The sequence below is a fragment of the Lytechinus variegatus genome, chromosome 11 (genome assembly GCF_018143015.1).
Source record: "Lytechinus variegatus isolate NC3 chromosome 11, Lvar_3.0, whole genome shotgun sequence".
NCBI classification, from domain to species: domain Eukaryota; kingdom Metazoa; phylum Echinodermata; class Echinoidea; order Temnopleuroida; family Toxopneustidae; genus Lytechinus; species Lytechinus variegatus.
This window is the reverse complement of record NC_054750.1, coordinates 18,395,315-18,422,917: the sequence shown is the minus strand read 5'-3', so window position 1 is coordinate 18,422,917 and position 27,603 is coordinate 18,395,315. Positions and strand designations below refer to the sequence as shown.

The following is a 27,603-nucleotide window of genomic DNA, read 5'->3' as shown; positions in this document are numbered from 1 at the left end:
GCCAACCCTGTCAGCCTAGAAATAGTAAAAGGTTACTAAAAAATTTCCAAAAATGGGAACTTTCTTAAATTTCCTAATATGACATAAAATATCTGACAGATGTAGGACCACTCATGTCAAAAGCAACAATTTTTCCTTCCCTAAAGTAGGAATATTCCTCTGTAACTTGGAACTTAAGTCCAACTTAAGTCACACATATTTCTTTATCAATAGGCCAGTTCACGGTTAGCACATGATCAACTTTTCTCAAATGACCTTTGTGATTTTCATTAGGATAAGCACTATCATTTTCAAATCTAGATGTTGCATAAGCTTTACCAGTAGAGTATTCAAATTCTAAGAACAAAAGGCATTGTATAGACCAGGTGACTAGAATAGTACATCAGGGATAAAGTTTGGAAATCTGTTTTATTGTCTGCCTTTGGCACGTTTGACTATTGTTTAGGCTAAATACCGGTGATTATGAAGGCTCTATTTATTACTCTTCAGCTTGGATGTGATAAAATGAACATTTTGAAAGGAATACATGAATAATCATCAAATCACAAATGCCTATGTCAGTGAATTCGAAAGCCACCTTCATGGTTTACCTCAAATGACCTTTTTCTGCTTGTGCGCAGTTTACAACCGTGAATAGGCTTATTATCCCATGAAATCAGTTATTTGCGTGAAAACTTTCATACCCGAAACATAAATGCTTCCTTGACGATAGGTCGGTTGGGCAATGGGCATTTTATACATGTAGGTCATCTAATATAAACCACATTTCTGGCTCAACTTCATGTTAAAAAGGAAATTAAGTCATGTTTAGGTTGGTAGGCTCCTCTTTATCTCCTGGTTGAACTAACATCATATCACAATAAACATGTCCTGTTCCATGGTTATTTTATGTCTCTTATGGAGACAATGGATTTGGGGGTGTTTCATAGAGTTCTTTGTAAAGTTACAAACAGCTTAAAAAACAATTGGAACAGAAAATGCCCCATTCCGATTTCTAGTTGCGTTAGCTGAACTTTAATGGAGCCCTTCATATAATTATGAACAACTTTACTAAAAATCGGAACAGAAAATTCCAAACACCATTTCAATATTTCATTAGCAGAGGTTTAACTACAGATGTGAATGAACATTCTTACTGAATATCAAAACATTTTATTGTGAACTTTAACTTAGTTTAATATTAAAAAAAGAATTTGCTACATGGTAATTCCATAAACTAATCAACCATTTTGAACACTATATCCTTACTTTCCTACTTCACTTCATTAACTGCCTAAGTCATGATCATTTGGGAGCATCACAATTTTTTTCAAGCACAATTAACAAAAAAAAGACAATCATATCAGGAAGCTCCCACATACAGGGGACCGGCTGGGGTTGGACTTACATAATTTAAGGAATTTCCCTATGACTTTCAGGAAATAATGTGTGACAAATATCAATAAAACATCTGGCTTACACTTTACAAAATTATCAAGAAATCTGACAGAAATGATGTGGGATGAAATCTGTGAAATAATCAGCCAATTGCCATCTACAGGCAAAGTTCTAGCAATGCCAGTTTTCTTCATGTGCATGCAATCAATGGAATTTCTCTAGCATTGTTATCTTTTTTGAGAAAATTCAATGGAAACAGATAAATGAATTTCAGAAAAAAAATGACAAATAACAAGAAAGCTATGCACATGGATACCCCCAATTGGCAATATGACCATGTTCTATAAAGTTGTCACACAAAAACAAAGCTACGCTTTGATGGAAATGAAATGCCAAAAGCACATCTTTTTTTGCAATTTAAAGATAGTTTAAACACTTCATCCATTATATATTTTGTGAAACCTGTATTAGATGTCATCCAATCAAATGAACACCCGACTTAATAATGGATAACCTTGATAAAAGAGACAAAGTGAAGCACAGTATGCTTAGGTAATGAGGAAGTTATTCATGTATGACATCAAACATCATGGCCGCATTGCCAATGAGAGGATAGGATAAGTGATTAAAACAATCAAAAGCTCATAACTTTCTTTTGTGATTTTTCTCAATCTTTCATTGATCTGTTTCTTTTCTTTATGTTTGTTTCATACAATCTGTCTGGCTCTAAATAGTTCATTCCATTTTAAACCACCTTCACACAATTCACATCACAACTGAATAAAATCACAGCTACAGAGTAAGACTACGGTAGTAACAAAGCTTGCTCAACCACCTAAACCAATACGGAAAATACTAGCTATTTATCAATCATAACAATAAATTATTTGTATAAAATATGCAGCAATAATAAAAAAAATCACACAGAGCCTTCTACCTGAGTTTGAATGTCCCCCTCTAAAATCAGGACACGACTGATCTAGATCAACTAAAGACTCGTTCAGGAGTGATGCCACAAAACTCATCAACATTCTTGTTTGAAAAGCAAATAAAGAGTCATGTAGGTGTGTTGCAGAGTCAAGCAACTTCATTTCAACACAAGATGACAGAATCGATTGACCAATCTCAGTCTTTCAAAGACAAAAGTTATAAAATAATCTATACAGAGTGCTCTGGAAATATTCAAAACATCATCTAATGATTTTATTTTTGAAGTCATGAACCAGGAATCTAGGCACTTTTGAACATTTTTTTTAAAGAATTGGGGGCAATGAACGTTAATAAGTGTGGTGATTTGTCTCAATATCTCTGAACACCATGAACAATGTTGATGAATTACGCTACAGTAAGAAAAAAACGTCTCCAAACCAATCAATGGTATTACATTATGTTGAACAGCATACCATCGGTTGATTTGGAGTCAGTTGAGCGTGTGTGGCTGTTCCATTATGAAGCATCACATTTGAAAGAGCCTTGACACTGCAAACTAAACCAAATCTATTGTTTTTAAAAAGGAATGAATTTAACACACAGCTTTCCCCTTGATATTCATCTTTCCCTGATTTACAAACAGACATAGAACTTACTAATATTTCCAATAACTATACTAAGCCCAATGCACAATAACTATAATCCATTTTCAGAATAAGAGGTTAAAAACTATGAAACAGTTTATCTATATATTCAGCCACTTATTTTTTATGATAAATCAGATTTTCATTAATTTATATTAATTTCATGATGAAAATTTATCTTTAAAACTGAAACCCTTACACTTCCATTAATTCCTACGACATATTTTTATTAATTTATGATCATTTCATGATGAAAATCCCTCTTTAAGATTAAAACCCTTAAACTGCCATTAATTCTTCACATAAAAAATCCACTCCTTTTTAAAATTTTATATCTGATAGAATTCTATTTTGTACAATGGGCATATGATAACAAATTTCTAAAACTGCAAAACCCTATAACCTTTGGCATGGGGACATCCATTGAAAAAAAAGTGAGAGTCAAAGAATTAGCACTATCCTTTTAAAAATCTGACAAAACAGACAGATGTATAAAATGGTAAAAGAATATATTTTAAAAATCTGTAGAATACGCAACTATGTGTGAACATAATTATTGTTATTATTAGTAAATAAAAATTATTGCTTAAAATATGTATAAAAGAACAGAAATTTAATGAGATGTGCATTGCTTTCAATATATTCAGAATAAGTTAAATTTAAAAAAGCCTGTTTAAATAAATTCACTCAATCCCTGTTTAAGTATAATAACTGCGTAACAAACATTGAATTTAAAACCACCAGTATGGATCGTTCCATAATTATGTAGGCATATATCTGTAATGCATAAACAACTTGGAATTCCTCGGGTCTATATCTGAAATCGATTCAACCCTGAAACACATACACAAAAAGAACAATCTTCATTACTGTAATATTCTATATCTAATTTTTCATATCTAATATATTGCATAGTTTAGATAGGCAAACATGGTATCCTAAAAAGCTCACATATTTACAAAAGTACTAAGGATTTTTTTAAAAGATCTGTAATCTACAACATAATTAATATATGATGTACACATAAAGATTGACAGCTCACATAAACTCTGAAAACTATTTACAAGTATACAGCAATTATTTCATATCTCATAACAGAAATTTACACCTTGGGTAATTTATAGCAAATTATTTACTCTTTTAGACAACCAAGTGGCAATACTTTATACAGAACTTAAGATATTTATCAAATATTTCATGTCCATTTGTGTCATAATGATGCATTCATGCCTTTACATCTCACTTTTCTATTATGTAAATGACCTTTCACCATAGTTGACATGGGCCTTTGAAATAATCCAATTCAAATATCTTCATTCTATTAGACAAACATGTTTTATATCATGAATAAGAAAAAAAATAAACGATACAGCTCGTTAATCCTTGCCATATGTTTCTTTGAAATAGGCTGTTTTCATGACATCTCCGTTATTTGCGCCACAGGCGAAGAGATGGGTTCAAAAAGCACAGCTGGATATTTGGGTAAATTAACCCACCACCGTGTGACTGGCATACACATTCACTCTTGGCTGCATTCTTGAACCTTCTTTATAATGCAGAATAATTATTGAGAGTTTTTTCATGGAGGTAGAATATACCAGATTTAGTACTGCCGATTTAAAGTAAAACAGTCTTTCATCATGGCAATATATTTTCCTGAACAAAAGGAAAAAATTATATAATTTGATATTAGAAACAACCGACTCACACTCCCTGCTGCACTGCCTGCGAGCTTGGTAACCCATCGATCATCAAAATTTTGGCAACCCCAATTATGGTCCAGAACCTTCTGCACTTAGCTCAACACACACACAGCTCAACATATGTACAGTGATCAGCCTTCAGAAATGAAAGAAGAGAGACAAGACACATGCCTGAAGACTGGTCCCGTAGTTGTAGGATGGGCATCTTCATACAATCAGTCAACCTCCAGAACCCTCCAGTGAACTTGTAGGACAAGATGACTAACACTGACTGGTTGGTACAATAGCGGCAAGACCAACTTACATATGATCAATGGTCTCTCGCGAATCTATAGGATATAGACGAGCCATACCATAACTGCTCAGTACCATAGGACTAGCACTCTTATGCAAATACGATCCATGGTCATACAATTTCTCTGCGGAGTTTGTTGGAAACAAGTTTTACCCCGACTGATTGGTACCCACAGCTAGAGGACAAGCACTCTCATATGACCAGTGGTTCTAGAGTTTCTCTTGTGAGTTTGTAGGATAGAGACCACATGATACCTTAATTCATTGGTAACATAGCTCGGCTCTAGAACTAGCGATCACACATCAAATGGTTACAGTTTTTGTAGCAAGTTTTGTAGGACAGAGATGTTACTCATACTGAAAATTTCATACAATAGCTGCAGGACTAGAACCCTCATCCATCAATGGTCATAGAGATACTCTTGTGAATTTGAAGGATAGAGTCTTGACATATGTTCAATGAAATGTCCAACAGCTCTAGGACTAGCACTCACACAACACATGGTTATGGAGTTTCTGTAGCAAGTTTGTTGGATAGACACTTACGCTGACACCTTCATACGATATGACTAGAACTGTCAACCTTTGTTGCTCCTAGAGAATACTCTGGTGAATTTGAAGGATAGAGTCACGACATATGCTCAATGACCGGTCCTACAGCTGTAGGACATGCACTCTCACACAATTCATGATTCTAGAGTTTCTCTAGCGAGTTTGTAGGATAGAGACGGGACATACGTTGACTTATTGGTACCATAGCTGTAGGACTAGCACTGTTCCAGGATCCAATCTTCGTAGGTGGTCCCAATGAGGACTGAGTTCTGTAAGAAACAAAAAAATACCAAAGACCCACATACAATGCATTGTTGGACAATATCTCATTTGAAATAAATATTTAATTAAAACTAGTTACAATGAAATTATACCTCATTTTGAAGATCACTCAGAAGTGTATGCTCTCAATGAATTACAAGAAAACATCATAATGAAGGTGTGGCAAAATGCATCAAAGACTAGCAGATAAAATATCCGTCGGGTCTTTATTCCAGCAATATAATATACACTGTCCCACGTGTGCCTATCTGTGTTGGCGATCTTCAGTGTGATTGTTTTTCAGCTTAGATTTTATGATTTCACAAAGTTCAGTTTATGTAACTGTACCAGATCTAGATCGACGATATAGTAATACTTAAACTTGGTTTTACAGACTTTCTCATGAAATCAGTGTTTTACTGCAACTACTGTCATTTAGCTTTCATATAAAATCAGACATATTATTTTATAAACACTCAGTCATTAGAATAAATATAATTCATGTGATAGATTCATATAATTTTTTCTTGAAATACCTGAAGATCTCTTCTACAACTTTTCATTTTATCACTACACAACTTAGTATCTATATAATTTAGATGTGCATTAAAAAATGCAAATGAATGCTGTATGATTTTCCTGTTCACCATGAGATGTTGCATATTCCATCAAAATCTGAAATTTACCCAAATGCTTAATGTACAAAACTTGCCGTGCAATATCATGCTATATTGCATGGTCTACTGAATAATGATCATTAACATAATGTATCAGATGGCTCTTTTACTATAAGACACCACATAAATTCCACTCATCTTTGATTCATGCAATATTGATCCCAGCTCGTGGAATATCTCTGGTATCCCTTTCTCAGCCATCCATTACAATATAAATACCACTATAAGCAGTACACCCATGTTACATAACAGTTACCTATGATGAGTTCTGGAATCGGAGTACCCTCCACTGTTGTTATTATTAGTCTTGGTGTCGGCAGCAAACTGATAAACGATAAGCAGACAATCCTGACATAACTCAACAACCCTTCTACAGCAGATCATCTCCAATCCTGTTATTGCCTCCGTACTCTTGCTGAAGATCGTCTCCCAAGAGCTCCTACACAATCATTAACCAAACAGAAAAATATGATACAAGAAAGATAATGATTGATAAAGAGAGAAAAATGCAGGTGATATCGTTGTAGCACTAAAGATTATTTCACCATGTTCCTGCTTATTCATATTTTGAGTCATTTAAATTGTTGAAATTTAAGACCAGACATCTCAAAACTAACAATAAGTTGCCAGGGAAGGTTCTCTGTAAATATAGCCGACAAAGAAATTTGGATCTTCAAAGATTCAAATGATAAACTTTGCTATCTGAAAGAATTATTCTTCATCTTCAAACTGACAACATTTGAAGTTGTGACGTTTAAATAAAAGACGATTGCACAATGTGTACATCTCAAACTTAAGGCAGCCCGAAACTTCCAACCTTATTCCTCTTATTCTCTGCAAATCTCACTGAATTCCTCCTACATTCAATCAAGTACTTGTGTGGAATATAGATTTTGACACATTGTATATCGGCTTAGAATATGGTTTTTCTTTTTAGATAAAAATAACAAAATTCATATTGGGCGAAAAATTGTTGGTTTTGGGGGTGGCGGGTCACATTTGGTATTCAAAATAACATCAAAATCTTTTTATCATGTAATACATAGTTAAGTATATGTTTTTCAGCTTAGACTTCATGATTGCGCAATGATAGCAACAATTGACCTCGACTTCTCATGAAATTACTATTTGCTGTGGATACTTGGGTTTAGCTTTAAATCTGATGAGACAAAAAGGTATAATATAATACTAACCCTGAAGATGAGAAGCAATTCCACAATCCTTGTCCATGACTCCATAGGAGCCTATTAAACACCTTGCTTAAGATACGATAGAGACGGATGTTCTCTATCTCTGAACAACGCCATATACGTTGGATGAGAGCCTTCACATTGGAACGAACGATGTCAATCACCTTACGGCGCTTGATAGAATCTAGTTTGACAAGCCAATATGATGCTATCCTTGGTTTGTGATACTTCCAGTTGTCATGTATCTGAAAACGAAGCAAGATATGTGTATGTAAGTATTTGATTTTAGCATATTTTAGGGACTCTTATCAAGTAATATATATCTGTGTCATCTAGGATGGGCTAAAATTCAGGAAGAGTTATTTGAATACCTAATATATGATTATTACTGTCTTTGATATGCACTTGTGCATACTGTCAATCATCAATAGCGATTGGTCAGAACATAATTGGTTCAGTGACCCCAGAAAAATTTAAATCAAGAGGCACTCCAAAAGGTGCATTTCATAGTATATGTACACAAGTTGTGCCCTTAATGCGACATCCAAATTCTGCATCTGAATCGTTGAGTCAGTAAATTCCTGGAATTTTCACAACATGCTAACTTATACATGTTTCATCCTGAGATACTGATAACGTATCCTCAACACCATGCATTTCTCAGTGTTTCTTTTTTAAAAATGTTGTAATGTAAATGACTACAAACTACATTTAAGCATTAATTTTCCTGGGGTACACCTATACACCTACTAATTAGACCTTATTCTTCAGTGCCATTGGGATTCATCCTTCACTTAAATATTTAATTTTCAAATGCACCCAATGTGTGATTTAGGCCTATAAAGGCCTATAAGGAGAAGTGGTTGACTCATAATGCCTATCATGATGACAAACATTAATGAAGAATCTATTGTGAAAACTAACAAATCGCTATGGTCTCAAGCTAACTGTTTTAATTTCATATCCTGTAGCTTCGCCTTCTGCAATCAAATCTTCAAGAAAGCATTTACAATGTCTTCCCCTCATTGCCATTCCAAATATGTAGCTTCTACGAGTTATCAATAAGCTGTTGTCGTGCTGCATTTGTGTGCTAGCCTTTTCTTTTTTTATTTCTGATCATTTGAAGCAGCACACATTTTTCTTTCGATGCTAATCATAATTCGCTACAAGTTATGACCTTAAAGGACAAGTCCACCCTAACAAAAACTTGATTTTAATAAAAAGAGAAAAATTCAACAAGCATAACACTGAAAATTTCATCAAAATTGGATTTAAAATAAGAAAGTTATGGCATTTTAAAGTTTCGCTTCATTACACAAAACAGTTATATGCACTTCTCGGTCGGTATGCAAATGAGGAACTGATGACATCACTCACTCACTATTTCTTTTGTATTTTATTATATGAAATATGAAATATTTTTATTTTCTCGTCATTGTCTTGTGAAATGAAGTTTCATTCCTCCCTGAACACTTCGAATTCCATTATTTTAACATTTTGTGCTTCAGGCAAGGAGGTCCTAATCGTCAAATTCATAAAAATTGAAATATTGTATAATTCAAACAATAAAAAACAAACGAAATAGGGAGTGAGTGACGTCATCGACTCTCTCATTTGGATGTAACTGGCTCGGTCATTTAATTTTTGTCAAAAATAAGCGAAACTTTGAAATGTCATAACTTTCTTATTTTACATCCGATTTTGATGAAATTTTCAGCATTGTGCTTGTCTGATTTTTCTCTATTGATTCAAATCAACATTTTTCTGAGGTGGACTTGACCTTTAAGGGTAGGTCAAGGACATACCTTATCCAGTATCATTGTGGCTTCATCATCTGTTTTTCCTGGGAATTTAATTTTCATTTCCTTCAAGGAGGCTATCATCTTCTTGATAATCTCATCCTGTTTATCCCTGATGGCAGCCGACAGATCGTCCTATAAACACAGAAATTTCATAAATGTGATTGATTGACTGACTGATTGATTGATTGATTGATTGATCAATTGATTGATCGATCGATTGATCAAGCTTCTGCATTCACATCAGACTTGAGCACAAATCATTACACATACAAAGCTGATATATAACAAATCAATAATACAATTAATGTAATACAAGCAATAAAAATAAATAACAAATTGTATCATTCATTCAACATAATGACAATCAAAAGGAATGCAGGAGACCACCATCATAAGAAATTTATTTATAAACATTTTCAGCCTCATAGGGAGTAAAAACATACATTGGTTGCCAATTTAAGGAGTTAAAACAGATTAGTTAAACCTGATAAATAAAGACCACATCTTACCATTGACCCTGTTGTTATTCTATTGGTTGAAGACCTAGGACGAGTTAACGATCTAGACCTCTGTGAGGATGACAGACTACGGATGTTGTTGGATGCTGACAGTGGTCTTGCCGATCCTGGCCTTTGAGCAGATTGTGGTCTGGCCCTACTACCAACCCCTGGACTGATTGGGCTTGGCGAGGGGTGAGGAGAGGGGCGTGTAGGGGGGCGGGACGTCCTAGGTGGAGGCGCATGAGGTCTGACACGGTCCTCCGGAGCTGTTGCATCGATGGTGTTAGTGGAGGAGGATGGAGTACTAGATGGTGAGATCTCGGATTCGTCATCATCATCCTCATCATCGTCGTCCTCCTCCTCAACATGATTGACCACCGTTGGCATGGATGACAGAGGCTGAAAGAGACAAACAAAATGAATTTAAAAATAAAGGTGAGTGGGTCGTAAGATTGAATTGTAATTATAGATTCAGTCTCAACATGATTGGGAAATGCTGATTATAATGCACCTATGAAGAGGTGTGAAAGACATGACAGGGACATAATAATAATAATATTAAACATTTCTTGTATAATGCATATCACATTATAATGTCTCTATTTGCTTCCAGAGGATGTTGATATTGATACCTCGGTTTTAGCTTTGCAGCTGTAATTATTCACAGCGCACACTTATTTCAAAGAATCAATTCCTAACAGGTACACACCTCACCTGAGTAGGGTGCAGCACAATGTGAATAAATTTCTTGCTGAAGGAAACTACGCCACAGCTGGGATTTGAACCCACGACCCTCTTGTTTCAGAGTCTGGAAACTGATCCACTTACTGAAAATGGCGCCATTCATATGCTGTTCGTCATCATGATTTGGGAATTACTGAAATGATTAGAAATTATCTAGCTATCAAGAATTCTCAGTTGCTACTATAATAATCATCTAGAAAGACTAACCTTTGGTCCCCTGAACACCTTTGCACTGCCCTCCCTCTCACCATCTGATAAATCACACTGCTGTAACATGTCCAGTAACTCATCTTCCTGTAATAATAACATGAATTAATAAGTGGTGAAGCAGACTCTAATAATGTGATTGGATGCACATATACATGTTTACCGGTCATTCATTTGGTCTGACACGTAGATATGAACATTGATGAGCAGTTACGGTTTTGAGATGGTTTATTGAATAATAAGGATCTACATCATTATCTTATAAAACATATAACACACATTTTGCGTGGGCATTATAATTGTTACCTTTGAAATAGTCCCAAGTCCCAGTGCACACGATGCGACACGATTGCACCAAGATCATATTGCAACAAAATCACAGAGAGTGCGCCAACCTACAAAGTGCTGCAACTGCGACCCGCTTTGTTTCAAAGGTATTTTGTGCATCTAAACCTTAATATAATGTACCTAGTTTTTATATGTAGAAGTGGCATTATGTCTATATCTTATATTTATAAGGTCATTAAGATTTCATACCCTTTCTATTTAGCCAAAGTCATCGAGAGAGGAGAGTGAGAAACACACACAACACAGCTAATGAGAGAAAACAGGGTGAGAGAGATGCATTGAATAGAAGATATTCTGTACCTGTACTTGACCAGATAGTAATTGATACGCATCCCTTTGTATAGTAGCAGCTCTACCAGATAGAAAGATCTCAAAGGCATCGTCTATCAATCTATCATACTTCTCTTTTAGCATTCTATCATGGGGTGGGTAGATACGACGGAATCGTCCCATGTTACGATTTTCGTAATCCTCCCGTGCATTCTCTCGTCGAACCTGCGTCAACTTGACCCTAATCTCGGCCTTTCGCTGCTCTATGTCTAGTCTCCTCTTTTCCAACTCCTGTTTTATGGGGAGGAAATAAGATGTGCACAAGATTTTTTTCATACAGGCAGAATTTACATTTACAACCCTTGAATATAAGTTTGTCATTAATTCAATAACACTTTATTTCATGAATACTTAATTGTAATGTGTAATAATCTCAAACATAGTTAAAATTCATGAGTACAAGAGAGTGACACAATGTGTTCACAAAACAAAATTTAAGAAAATGAGTATGCTCAGATCATTAAGGGTGAGCATGCTCAAATTATCTTTGACCAAGCATACTCGAACCAATTAAGACAGAACATGACCAAAGCGTACTCGAATAAATTTCTATCTGAACATCCTCTTTGCCCTCTGTAGTCTTTTTGGAAGCATCATAATAATCATAACCAAAACATTTCTGGTCCAAAGAAGGAAGGCTACTCACGTTATGTTCTGTTGAGAGTCGTTTAGTTGGTCTGAGTAATCTCTTCTGTGATTCAGCTTTCTGAGCTGCCATACCCTTTCTTTTATCCGAGGTTCTCATATTGATGAGACGGAATGAATCCGTCAACAGACCACTCTTGATGTCCAGATCAATCTGTTCATCTGTTCCAAAGCTTGGTGCTCGGTTGACCTATCAAAAACATCACAAATGATGCCATCTTTCCATGTTTTCACACATTTCCTTTGATATTAATCTCTTCACTTTTCGCTCCTTCTTTTTTTCCCCTACACCAAGGGACTTCTATATGGATTGTAAAGAGTGTTTTGAATTTTGCCATTGATATTTCCCTTATCAGCAGCAGCAATAGCATCCACATCATTAACACCACAACCTACATCATCATCATCATTACATCATCATCATCATCATTACTATCATCATCACCATCATCATCAAATACCATATCACCATCATTATCACCATCATCACCATCATCATCACCACCATCATCATCACAATCTACTATCATCATAACCATTATCATCAATACCATTGCCATTATTATCATCGTCATTATCATCTTCACCACCATCACATTTACCATAATCATCATCACCACTATCATCTTCAGCATCATCATCATCATCATCACCATCATCATCATCACGATAGAACTGACCTCGAGCACCCAAGGGTTGAGTTTCCTATCCAGTAGAACATCAAAGCCTAGGATTTCAAAACACACACTGTCATTGGTGGTATTTCCTCCAGGTCGACAGTTCCGATATGCATGAAGTACATGGGGTTCAGCCACGATGATGGTCTTCACCAACACATCCTGTCATAATAAACAGACATAATAAAGATACGTTACGATTGATCATTTTAAAATGACTCTTGTGTATCTCCATCCGGTCGATAAATTACACACTTTTCTATTTCTGTAATTTTGTTGCCCTGGGTTGTGCTTCGTAAAGCTGATTGTAAAGATACGCATGTACGATTGGAACATGTTCACATGCCCTAAAAGGGTCAGCATTTGTTTGTAAAGTCATCACAACTTACAAACAGCTTTATGAAACAGCCCCCAAACAAAGGTTTGCGATCAATCACTAAACTCAATGGCCGATCAAGAACATTGGTGAATACGCATTTAATTCCAAATGCTGACAAAGAACCAATCAAAATATTGCTTTCATATTTCCAATCCATCGCTAACCTTTCTGTTATGGGGCCCAAGGCTTGGTCCTGTTTTTAATGTTCCTATGTTGTTGTTTTTTATATACAGCTTATAGATTCTCAACTGCCTAAAACCAATGACAATTTTGATGTATTCAAGGTGTAGAGTCTGTTATTTTATTTCATTACTCTGGATCCAAACTGTGAAATATCTGACTCTGAGTTTGATAATGCACATTTTTGGTCCATATCCACTCCCTGGGGAGCTATTTCAACCTTATGGTCATGAGGGTGTATACAAAGTCACTGACTCACAAGAATTTGCATTTAATTTTACAATATTATTGTTACTCATTCACTTGCTACCCACATGTCAGAAAAAGAACATTTTGTGGTTGTTTATTGAGAAATTGCATCTATAACCAAAAAAGATTTTGATTCATACAATCAAACCACAGCCCTGTTAAACGTTGCTATTATGGTAACCTTGCCTTCCGACATACTGTTCAAAGTTACTATTATGGCAACCTTGCCATCTGATGGTAAATTTCAATGATTTTGATTGTCTATTGAGTATCATGGTAATTACTTTCAGATGGATCAAGTTACTGTAACAGTGTCTGTTATGCAATGGGTTTGATGCCTATATGGTGATTAAAGGATCAATGACTTACCGCAATGTTCTTCCACATAGTATTGACGTCGTAGTCTTTGCGTCTCAGGTAGTCAGTCAGGTAGGAGATGGAGCGCTTGCTTCCCGTGCTCACGTCAGAACTACGCTGAAAGTTGGCATTCTTCTTGTTGATTGAGTAGTTGGTGAGATGCATGTACAGTTGATCCTATAGGACAAAAAAAAATATGTTGAAGAAAAAAAAAACACACAAAAACAATGTTTAAGAGAATTGAAAATCTTTCGGGGTAGTTTTAATTCACAATCGACCCCCAGAATTATAGATTTACTGGAATTGATACTCTACTATAACAACAGATTGCAAGTATTTTGTGAATCATTTTCTATATTCGTTTGTTTCATTCTTGGTGCTGTATCCCTTTGTTTTCAAACCTTTGATGCTTTTTGGGAATTCTTTTTCTTTCATTTTTTTAAAATATAATATTCATATTCAAATATTTGTATGTTTTTATTCGTACATACTGTAAGAAATAAATGAGTACTTACACTCTCTCTGAATCAATCATACATTCAGAACATGGACAAATTATTCCTTTATCCATCCCTTACCATATTTTGCTAGGAGGACAATGAATTACATGGACTAAACTGATCACTCTGAGATGTTAATTTTTTGTTCTCGTGGCCCAAACATGGAGTAGTGTGTGTGCAGCACTTTGTAACCGAAAGGCAAAGGCACTATATCAAATGTCCTTTGGATTGGATTGTTATCATACAGTAGGTTACAGGTTTTTCTCTATTCACATATACATCCACCATTAATATCCATTCATCTATCTATCAATCTATTCATCAATGCATCCATCCATTCATCCATCCACCCACCCACCAATCCATCCATCCATCTATCCATCATTCCATCCATCCATTCATCATTCCTTTCATTCATTTATCCATCCATTCATCATTCCTTCAATCCATCCTCCACCCATCATTCCATCCATCCGTCAATCCATCCATCCACTTACCACATTGTTATCAGTAGGTTGCATGTATTGCTCCGTTCCCATACGGACCAAGCCATCCGGGTAGAGGAATATTCTCAAAGGATTGCATGATGTCACTAGGATGTAGACACACTAGTCAAACATGAATTCATCAATCCATTTGTTTATCTATCCACACCGCCCTCCCTCCATCCATCCTACTTTAATCCTCCCATCCTCCATCTATTCATTCTCCATCCATCCACTCACCACATTGTTATCAGTAGGTTGCATGTATTGCTCCGTTCCCATACGGACCAAACCATCCGGGTAGAGGAATATTCTCAAAGGATCGCACGACGTCACCAGGACGTAGACGCGAAGGTCAAACTTGAATCCTTCAAGGAGGAAAGGTTTGTCTACGTATTCCTGTACTATCATGTGATCTTGAGCTGGTATGCGTTCACCATTCCTGTATAACGTGATGCTACATGTACATTACAAACAAAAATCAACAAATAAAAAGTTCAGTAATACAATATACTGGTATCTGAACACTACATGGTCAAAATGTGGTGACACAGCATATGCTCGGGTCTTAATAGTGTTAGAGTTAGGACTGTAATATCTGAGCAATTGTCACAGGAACAAATGTCATGGAACCCAAAATGTAGTATCTTCAGTAAAGAAACTAGGAACTTTGTGAGTAGTGTAAGCAGGGATGGCAATTTCCGAAAAATGTAGGTATTTTCTGCCCAGGTGGGAAATACTCTGAAAAACCTTCTAATTTCTGGGAAGTAATCATAAAATACACGTACAAGGGGGTACACAGAAATACTAAAATGTACTTGAGAAACACCTGGGCAAACCCTGAAAATATTCAAGAAGTATAATTTGCAGCATTTCCTACAATTTCTCCTTTTCCTAGAAAATTATTGCGGCAGTATTTACCAGTATTTATCACCGGTATCTCCCACCCTGGCCAACCCTGAGTTTAGATCTTTCATGCAATTGAGCTGATGCTCTTCAAAGTGAACATGGTATATGCCTTAAACAAATTTGGTTATCAAAATCAGAATTCACTCTGGGATGAACATCCGAGTGGTACAAAAAGAACATGAAATTCTATCTCCCATTGATGGTGAGCTATCAAAATTATTCTTATATTCAAATAGTTTACCAAGGTCCACATTAGGCCTAGTCCACATTCAATACTTAAACATGGAAGCAATGGTAAAACCACTCTTCAACTTTCGAACTGGAAAGGACAAAGAAAATGGAGAATACTGGTGCTTGTAAATGTTGGTGATATTGTAATAAAGAGCTGTCCAAAGAGGCATACGGATGAAGTAAGAACTCACCCCTGGCCCATGGAACCGTTCGCAGGTTTAACAATGAAAGTCCTTGTCTTCTTTCTTCTCCTGAGATCATGAACATAGTTCTGAAAACTTGAGTACTCTGCAGGAAAGATCCAGGTTCGGGGAACGAAACTGAATTCTTCAGGATGCTTCTTGACCATCCTTGGAAAATAAAAAAGACAAAGCCATTCAATAAAATGAGGAATAAGACAATCAAAATCACTCATTTTAAAGATAAATGCCAGTTTCAAAATGAGTTCGTACAGAATCGAATCAAATGAACATCTATTAAAGTGTCTCTGAATACAAATATGTGCTAAAGGATTCGTGAAGATGTTGTGTAATTGCTGAGAAATTAGCCAAACAAGCATGAAATTCAAGAATGAGGTCTGGGGCCCGTTGCAGAAAGAGTTGCAATCAATCGCAACTCTAAAAATCACGCGCAGCTTGATTTCCAACCAATCAACAACGCGCATTTGGGACTTGCGATTATTTTTTTGGCTAGCATTTAAACGCAACTCTTTCTGCAACGGGCCCCAGGTCTTTTCCCAAGCAATGATAATAATACACTGTCCCATATGTGCTTATCTGTGTTGGTGATCTTCATTGTGATTGAGCATAGATTTCAGGATTTCACAAATTTCAGTTAATGTAACTGTACCAGATCTAGATCTAAGATGATATAGTTACAGTTACCCTTGCTTTTATAGACTTTCTCATGAAATTAGTGTTTACTGCAACTACTTTCATTAACCGGTATTCTGGTACAAACCTGCGTGTAAATGCCAAGTTGTGTGTGGTAACTTAAACGTTAGATCACTCTGATGGAACACGCTTAATATCCCTGAGTATTGACGAATGGGATTGCAGATTACATACATGTATCACTTTGTGAATTCCCCCAGCAATGACATCTGTAGAATTAATATGGATCAATACCGAAGCAACTTACTTGGTCATGTTTCTGGCAAGACAGTCTTTCCGACATATTTCCCCCATTCCAGCAAAATGATTAATTCTCTGTGAAATAAACAGGAAAAGAACTGAATGAATAACAAGATATCCAACCACAACATTGAGTATCCCAAAACATATGAACTGGTTCATTATCAAATAAAATGCACTCTTGACTTTGATCCAGGCCTGCTTTGATGATGGTGTCACTTACTTAACCCTATCTAGGCCGGGGTATTTTGGGAGTTCATATGGCCGGAGGGGGGGGGGGCTCCCAGGCCCCCCTTAAGATCTTGGCCGTTGACCGCGCTGAAAATTGGCATGCGGGTGCCTGGGACATAATCTACAAGATTGCATAGTAGTTTATTTCATGCGAATCGCTATTAAGTAATAATGCTAATTTATGCATAATTAGTATGCGAAATCATACTTTTTCCTCCCTAAATAAAGCTCCAAATGTACTAATTTTTGGTATAGAAATTCTTTGTGGTGTTCTTAACAAAGCACATGAAAAAAAATTGCGATAGTAAATCATTTTCTTATGTTTTATATTGTTTTTTGCAATTTCTTATGTATTTCTTTGTTTTTTTTACCTTTTGTTTTTCATTGTATTTTCAATGAAATTTGTTGGGTACTCTTCTGACATCATAAAAAGCATAAAATAAATACATTTAGACCAGCAAAACTAAAAATAATCATACATTTATGAAGTCTGGTTGAAAACACAATTTGCAATTGACTTTGTACACAAAACCACATTTTTGAGCAATTTTCGGTCTGACATGCACTTACATAATGTTGCGTAATTTTGAAACCACGTATCCGGGTGACACAAAATTGGTATCAAAAGTTGCGCAAGACTTGAAAGTAAAAAGTCAGCGTGCGGCGCGGTCAAAAAATTTTGCATGGCGAAAACATTGCGCGATTCGTTGAGGGAAGGGCCTCCGAGCCCCCCCCCCCCCCGGCCTAGATAGAATGATCAGGGTCCTGTTTCATAATAACAAATGCACAATTTAAAATAAATAAATAAATAAAATCAGCCAATCAGAATGAGGAATATCAGTAGCTTTTAACTGTTATTGTAAATTTGTTATAACAACAAGTTTTATGGAATGGACCACTAATCACTGGCATTCCCATATGCCAAGTTGAAGTTGATCTATTAAAATGTTTCAACGATCACAGGAACTGAGAATTTTCTTGACTGAAATGACCTGTGACCTTCAACCTTTGAACTTGTAGCCCCCAAATCTTGTAAGCTCATCCTTGCCCCACTGTACAAATGGAAGATAAATTGAATGTATTGTACATCCCCCACAGGGATTTTGATTACCGGTACCCTGAGAAGAGACAAACATGTGACAAATGTATGCATGATAGCGCAGTGCTCACACGGGTTAGCTCCAGGTACACTTTCCTTCACTAAACACTAAATGTGCCTGAGTGGCTTATTCATGATATTGGTTTCCAATGTTTCCCAATCCTCAAATAGGGAAAAAGTACTTTCTTAATAATTGGTTTTATTCCAGTATCTGAATGCACTGAAATGGTCACAGAGCAAGGGGAGAGACAGACAGACAGACAGACAAGGTAGGATGGAAAGTGAGAGATAGATACAGATTGAAAGGCTTACCTGATATGACTTCAATTCTCCTATTCTTTCAGGTGGAATTGCTGTATCGTTCCAGAACAAGAAGCTACAAAAACAACAAACAAATACAATTACGAAGCTTTTTATATGTATCAAGTGATCAACATTAAAAATGATAAAATAGTAGTGGAACGGGTGATTAAATCCTGCTGAATGAAATATCATATTACTTTGCATGCATAGAAAGATATAAGTGTGAAATTTTCTTTCGTACATTCTGGCAATTTTTTTTTTATATGTACATGGAAGATGAATGCAAAGTAACGGTCACAGTCTGCGAAAGGCTCACACTTTTTTTTTTTCATTTCTTGTGCCAATTGAGAGATTAATGATTCAAAAGCTGCCACTTATAAATAATGGTTAATTTCTTGAGAGATGTTCAAGTATAGGATGGAAAAAAAAGAGTTCTATATGTTGACATCCCCTGGTGGCTGTTTCATAGAGTTGTTTGTAAGTTAAGATCGACTTTAAGAACGACTGGTGAACCCTTCTTACGCGCTTAACCATCGCCAATTCAATATACCATTTACCACAAGAAAGGATCACCAGTCGTTATTAAAGTCGCTCTTAACTTACGAATAGCTTTATGAAACACCCAACAGGACTGGTGTTCCTTTCTCAACAGCTAAATCAATTCCAATTAAAATCTGGGGTGGATGTATAAACACAAGAAAGGGTCACCAATCCTGTGAAAACTCATGTATAACTTATAAACAGCTTTATGAAATGGCCCCTAAGTAAGCATCCAATAATAATAATAATTATAACAAAAATATAGGGTATTTATATTGCGCACATATCCACCTTGTCAGGTGCTCAAGGCGCTCCTATATTACCCGGCTAAGCTAGGCGTTCAGAGTGCACACAGCTTCTTAAGGAATTACTTCCTACATGTACCGGTACCCATTTACCTCACCTGGGTTGAGTGCAGCACATTGTGGATCAGTTTCTTGCCGAAGGAAATTACGCCATGGCTGGGATACCGATTCATAAAAATGGGAAGAACATATCATGCTGCCCCACTTTCACAAAAGGAACAAAATGATATAACTGGGAAACATTAACAGGAGTCATCCTTACCAAGCCTTTTAATGACTGCTCAACAATTCCAAATGACTGAATGTAAGATTTATTATTGTGTTATTTATGTGGATATTAGATAAATCAATGAATAAATAAATACAGTAGATGGATGATTGCTTACCAGTTGGGATCATCTTCTCTGTTTGTCAACACCCCATACTTCTCTGCAACTTTCCGCACTGAAAAAAAAATCATGAAACAAAATTTAAAGGGCTGAATCAACATTGTCAAATGCAGAAAAAAATGCTTCTGATCCAATATTTGTATACTGTATCCCTTTCTTGTGTATAATCAACAATACCAGAAGATGCAAATATGTCAAGGCCGTTCTATTTAATGCTGTAATTCATAGAACTTAGCCATGATTTTGCTGGCTAAGGCCAAGTGCATAGCTACGCATCGATATGCAACCGGCACATTAAGCTAAATCTGATCTCACACCCAATGTTTAAAGGGGAAGTTCACCCTGAAGAAAACTTTGTTGTAAAAATAGCAAAAAAAATAGTAAAAAATATTGGTGAAGGTTTGAGGAAAATCCGTTAAAGAGTAATAAAGTTATTAGAGTTCAAAGTTTTGGATTTGTGACGTCATAAACGAGCAGCTGCCCCATGTGTTATGTAATGTAAAATGCATGAATTTCAAATTTTGTATGGTTCCTGATGACTTAATTTTGTTTTCTATTCATGATCGGGTGTGAAATGATTTGTCTATTGATATACAAAAGGTACAGTGAAAACCATTTTCAATTTTTTGAGAAAATGACATTTTATTGATTTTTTACCATTCGCTATGTAGGAATGCTGCTCGCATATGACGTCACAAATCAAATAATTGAAATTCTAATAACTTTTTAATTATTTGATGAATTTTTCTCAAACCTTCGGCAATATTTTTTATTATTTTTTCTGCTATTTTTACAATAAACTTTTTGTCAGGGTGAACTTCCCCTTTAATATGTAGGTCAAAGGTATAATATGTATGTCAGTGTATATTGTACTTGCATTCACTTTTTTATATGCCCGAAAGCAAATTTTGTGCATTTTTTTTTAAGACATAAATTATATCATACCTTGAATCTTAATCTTAACCACATTCTTGGCGTTATTCTGATTAAAAAAAAACTTTTTTTACTAGCCTTACCATAATACATGTCTTCTGAGAAGTTAAGAGAGGAGAAATAATACAAGTAAATAGTATACGGTGAGTAAAGTTTCTTATTCAGTTGAAAAATTTGAACTGATTGATTGCATTTTATGTGTTTAGATTTGTTATGTGTATGTTATTGTATTATGTTAGCTTTATTATGTATGTTATTACAGGATGTATATTATTTTTTGTGTAATGGTTGTGCAATATTGTATAATCTATAATTCCATCTTTATCCATTTTAACTTTTAACTCCATTTTTAACTGCATATATGTAACTTTGCATATTCATTGTTTATCTTGGTCATTTTGATTATTTTTATATATTGGCATTGTGTGAACATGTACAATTCAGTCTGTGACTGCCAATCTTCTTTTTTTGCAATAAACCTGAATTGAATTGAAAATTGAACTGGGGTAAATTCAGGTATTAACCTTGACAAACCAATGGCCTTTACTTTAGCCCCACATCCTCCACACTTCATCTTCACTATTTCTTTTATAATGTTATGTATAATGTATGATGTATTATACTATTTGTATGGATTTGTAAATTAGATCACCCTTTATTAATGTGTTTTGTTGTTAAAGATAAATTCCAGTTATGGTAACGATCTCAAAATGACTTTTGACAGAATGTGATATAATGACCACCCAAGTGTCTGTTTGTATGAATAAAAAATATGTGCCAAAGGATTCTGGAAGAAATTGTGTAATTGCTGAGAAATAAGCAAAATAAGCGCGGATTCGGTCACTTCCGTCGGGTCTTTATTCCAGCAATATTAATACACTGTCCCACGTGTGCCTATCTGTGTTGGTGATCTTCAGTGTGAACATTTTTCAGCGTAGATTTCAAGATTTCACAAATTTCAGCTTATGTAACTGTACCAGATCTAGATCCTCGATGATATTCTGACAATTAAGCCTGGTGTTACAGACTTTCTCATGAAATCAGTGTTTACTGCAACTACTGGAATTTCTCTTTAAGTGATGTGAATAAACTTTAATTGGATTGAATTGGAGATGAACAACATCTTACAAATGCTGGGTGACTGTAGAGATGGCATTGTTTGATGGCAGCATGAACTTACCGACTTCATATTTTGTGCCGGTGACATTGATGGATATAGGACGCTTTTTTCGTTTCTTCTTGTGATTGGTAACTGGGCGCGTCTCTTCACCATATCCACTGAATGTAGCTTTTCTACTAGTTGGAAACGGGATGCCTGAATAGAAAAAAAGCAAAAAGGGAAAGGAGATCAGAAAGAATGACAATTTTTCAATTGATTGAATTGAATTGGTATGGTTTATTGAAAAAAATATCAAACAGGCAGCTCACAGGCTGAAAATGTTCATTTTACAAGCAAAAAGTCAACAGAGATAGCATAATTATACAATGGTGAGAGATAAAACATACATTGAATTAAAATTGATAAAATGTCAAATGCGATTGGTAGAAATGACAATAAATTGATTTTCTACTATTATGTTTGAAATCAAAATACAGAAACAAAAAATAGGACCTAAATGAACAACAATGAACAAAGCAGAAAATGAGTGGTGTAGTTGAAGCAAAGGTCAAGTGATTGAAGTTTAAAGTAAATCTGTTGTGTAGATGAAAAAAGATATGTTACTGCGAGTTGAAATAATATCAAAAGAAACAGTAAAAGTAAATTCAGAGCTATACCCATTACTACCCATTAACATAATGGGCTATTCCACGGTTACTCACGTTACATTTGGAGACACCTTGACTCATACTTGGAGCTGTAACTCCATTATTATTGATAGGAACTAAACATCTCCTTATCACAACAAAGTACACAGTCTGACTATCCTTCGTATAAAAACAAAACTTGGGAAATTCTATTATGCTCCTGGCAAATCTTTGGAATGTGTCGGTTACTCACGTTACATGATTTGGACACGCATAAAATTAAAAGTCAACATAAGTGAAAAGTCTCCTCATACAAGGCTTTTATGAAAGTTGATTATATCCATTTCAAAGAAGTGTATTAGGGAGACAAACTTTGTATATAATTAAAAAAATAAAGAACACATGGTTTTTACTTGGGGTGCAGATAATATGGTTACTCACGTTACGGTTACTCACGTTACATTTTGTCTATGTATGGTTAACAACACACATGTCATTACAAATTCAATAATGTGTGTAAAATTCATTGCTAGGAACATCTAAAAGAGATTTTATACCAAAAATTGGAACAATTGGAGCTTTATTAGGGAGTAGGAGGGAAAAGTATGATTTCGCTTACTAATTATGCATTAATTAGCATAATTGCTTAATACCAATTTGCATGAAATAAATTACTGTATAGTATTGTAGATTATGTCCAAGACAACCTGCACGCAAATTTTCGGCGTGATCGTGCGGCCAATGGCCGAGATCTCAAGGGGGGCCTGGGAGCCCCCCCCTCTCCCCCACCCCCGGGCCATATCAACTCCCAAAATACCCCGGCCTAGATAGGGTTACAGGTAAGGGCATTCAATGTGTTGTTCAAATACTCTTTAAAGTTTGGTTAATCAAAACCAAGTCTTACTAATGCACTGCATTAGTAAGACTTTAGTAAGACTCGCATTGTGAATACTTCTACTAATATTCAAGTTTTTTGTGTGATTGTATGACCACTGATATTTTGATGAACAAAGAGTCGCATCAAAGAGATGTACCCTCATTTTGCTTTTAATTAATCAAAAATAACTTCACAACTAACCATGAGACTTAAAACTTGACATCCCACAGAAAATGTTACCAAACTGAATAATTTTTACTGGTTACTCACATTACATGATGGTTACTCACGTTACAAAGTTACTCACGTTACAGTTTTTCTTCATCAATTTTATAAAAAAATTGTACTTTTTAATGATTTTGATCGTCATCACTGTGTCAAAGATTGTTTGAAGGAAGAGAATTTAAAATCCCACCAATTAACTGTGAAGAATTTTTCTCTCAGAAAACAAAGTGAGTTTTTTCGGTTACTCACGTTACATCACCTGAGCAGGTTGCAATATTTATTTTTGAATGAGTACTACAAATTTACTTGAAAAGCAGTTGTGTATTTTAAGTAATTTGACTCTTCTAAGCCTCAGAAATATATAAAGTGGTATGTTGTTGCAACAATAAAATGGTAATAAGGCATATTTCATTTTTCACTATTTTTCTTGTATTTTGGTACTTAATGGAAGACACAACTTTTGACCATTTTTTTCCAAAGTATACATATGAAAATAAACTTTTTATTTCTTGTTCCTGAAACTATCATGTATGAAGGACTTAAAGTATAAAAAAATTCAAGAAAATATTGAATTTGAATTTTTAAGCTCATGTCCACCAACCTGTGGAATTGCCCTAATCACAAATTAGTGACATGGTAAACTGAAGTGTTGTGGGGTAATGGTTCTGATTCTTGCTTATCGATCACAACGTCGTACTGTCCTTTTGCTGTTGCATGAAGCTTGCAGTTTGACCCCATAAGCCAGTTCACGGTTAGCTGATGATCAACCTTTCTCAAATGACCTTTCCGATTTTTCAATTTGATGAGCAATAACATTTTTTAAATGAAGATGTTGTGTATGTTTTCCAATCAAAGCATTCAAAATCTAAGAATGAAAGGTACTGTACAGACCAGGTGACTGAATAGTACATCAAGGGTAAAGTTTTTGAAATCTGCTTGTTATATTGTCTGCTTCTGGCACATTTTGACTATAGTTTGGGCTACTGTCAAATACCAGTGATTATGAAGACGTTTGTTTCTCTTCAGCTTGGATGTGATGAAAAGAATATTTTAAAAGGAATACATGAATAATCATCAAATCACTAATGCCTATGTCAGTGAATTTGAAAACCACCTTCATGGTTTATCTCAAATGACCTTTCACTGTGTGTGCGCACTTTACAACCATGAACAGGCTTATTCCAGTCCCATCTCACTCCTTCCTCACCTCTTAAACAATAACCCCTCCATTGCACAAAACAATAATATAACCTACATGTACATGTATTATTCCCAGACAGTTATACATCATGAAGACCAAATGCACCAACGGTTTTTTAACCTATATTCTTTACAAATTAGTGTCATAATCAGCTATCAATTTTTAAAGTTGTTCAATTTTGGACTCAGAGTTTGAATTTAAAAACTCAAGTGAAAAATACAAGTCGAATGAGTCTACTTACCTCCCCTTGATGATGAAGGCCTTTCACTTGACTCCATTTTGAGTGGCGAGTAGTGCAAGAGGTTATAGTTTATGCCGTTGTTTGAAATTGCAGATTCTTCTCGTCATAATGATGTCATACTGTCACCTGAAAGGAATCAGTCAATAGACACATAAGGGCCCTGTCTTACAAAGAGTTACAATTGATCCGATCAATCGTAACTCCATGGAAATCCATCAGTGTCATTTTTTCTACAAAAAATATGCACAATGACCTTATATGCAAAGAGAAGCGCAGTGAATTTTCAAGAAAACAATGAATGCATGAATCACAGCTAGAAAACATTTTGAACAAACATGCATAATAGATGTTGACATTGCTGGCCGTCCATAGTTGCCATTGATCGGATCAATCATAACTCTTTGTAAGACAGGGCCCAGATCAAGGGTCATTATCAAAATGGTACTGGTGATTGGTCACCTCATCTACATTTCCCCTCATCCCATATGGTCTAATAACTTTTAATAAGAAATTGACATTTCAAAGTTTCACTTATTTTTCACACATTATGATTATAAATGCAAAACTCAGTGACAAGCAATCGAGTGATGTCTCTTACTATTTTTTGTTTTTATTGTTTGAAAAAAAATTAAAAAATATTCATTATTTTTCATTTTTTTTTTGATGATTTCATGTTTAAAAATAACAACGAGAGCGTAGAAATTTCGGGAATGAAATTTTATCTCATCTCATGTAGGCCTACATGATTTAGGGCTAGATCTGAGAAGGAAAGTAGAAATCTCGGGAGCGAAAGTTTCAGGTTTTGGCAGCCAACACGCACGTGAATATATACGAATACCTGGCTTCATTGAGAATAACCTGACGTCAGTAAATTATTTTTACTCTCTAGAATCGGCCGCCTGGCTAGGTGAATGGGGATGATAGTAAAATGTCAGAAATTGTTGAATAAATCCCCAGAAACGACGGTTATTCCTGTCTACTGTCGGAGGATGTATTCATGTTAATTGTGTTTGTCAAAATATTTTGTGTACCAGCATACATCCAATTAGAATAGATTCTATTGCACTGTTTTGGCAGATACAAATTTTTACCAGCGCGAGTGTTGTGTCTTGTGATATTTTGTTCAAATTCAATGGATAAATGGAATTGTCTTTTTCCGTGTACACAAATTCTAAACTATGGGGAAAGGGAATTTTCGTTTTCTGACATGCTGAAACGGAATTTGACATTTTCTGACACGGAAAAGGCAATTTTTGAAACGGAAAATCACCGTCTACTTTATCCAGTGCAAACAACAGTTAGACCTAGCCTCGCGCCTCTACGGACGGAAGAGTACAGGTACCCCGTACCGGTACCGGTGCTTCCCGATCATCAGGCCAGCAGTCGGGAGCTTGGACCAGTGTGTACGCGATGTCAAGATCGAGATAACGATTACCGGGTACCGTAATTATTGAAGTTATCAATAACATTTCACAAAAAAACAGTGAGATCCAGCAGTGGTAATTCATGATAAACAAATGATTATAATGGAGTAATTCAAATTATCAAAACAAGTTTCGTTTTACCTCAACTCTCAAGAAAGATGATTAAGAAACAAGCTGTCGAGTGTCACGATAAATCGTACGCGCGTACGTAATTTTCACATTTTCGTCCGTCGATCCGGCCGCGCCGTGTCGTCGAATTTGACAGGAGACGACAGGTGCAATGATGTTTCCTTAGCAACAGACGCTCCGTCAAAGTGGAGTCGAAACTTTTCTTTCCTGGTATGGCACTGAAAATAATTTTGGTGCCATAAATTATCAAATTTTCACCTGATTTCGCTTTCTGTGATTACGGTACCGTATCTGGGTATTAAATTTGCTCCCTCTATCCTTCTATCAACGCGGGGGGACTTTAATTTTGAAGGGGTAGGCCTATTTGGGTGAGGGCCCCATCCCCAATTAATATCTAAAGCATAAAGGTCAAGCCCACCCCCAGAAAAAAATTGAATCAATCGAGAAATGGTAAACAATCACAACACAAAAAACATCAAAATCTGATGTAAAATATAGAAAGTCATGACATTCTAAAGTTACGCTTATTTTTCACAAGTCATGGCAGTTACACGATACATGCACAGCTCAGTGAAATGAGAGAAATGTTTCAATTTTTACAGATTTGACAGTAACTGTATAAGGACCCTCTGGATTGAATAATAAATCATGCAGTG

The 27,603-nt window shown here is 35.6% G+C and overlaps 1 protein-coding gene across 1 annotated transcript; it reads right to left on the bottom strand.

Annotated features, from left to right (window-relative positions):
* Positions 1 to 4,973: 4,973 nt before the first annotated feature.
* LOC121423584 (tubulin polyglutamylase TTLL7-like) lies at positions 4,974 to 27,029 on the bottom strand. Its single transcript, XM_041618951.1, has 18 exons — positions 26,960 to 27,029; positions 25,395 to 25,520; positions 22,285 to 22,419; positions 20,169 to 20,226; positions 18,947 to 19,010; positions 17,312 to 17,379; positions 16,363 to 16,521; positions 15,272 to 15,488; positions 14,059 to 14,223; positions 12,885 to 13,043; positions 12,206 to 12,394; positions 11,530 to 11,790; positions 10,882 to 10,968; positions 9,940 to 10,329; positions 9,434 to 9,562; positions 7,632 to 7,873; positions 6,695 to 6,877; positions 4,974 to 5,769 (listed from the first exon to the last, which is right to left on the bottom strand). The coding sequence occupies exons 2-18, from the start codon at positions 25,429 to 25,431 to the stop codon at positions 5,643 to 5,645; spliced, it is 2,670 nt and encodes an 889-aa protein (XP_041474885.1). The 5' UTR covers positions 25,432 to 25,520; positions 26,960 to 27,029; the 3' UTR covers positions 4,974 to 5,642.
* Between the last annotated feature and the right edge of the window lie 574 nt (positions 27,030 to 27,603).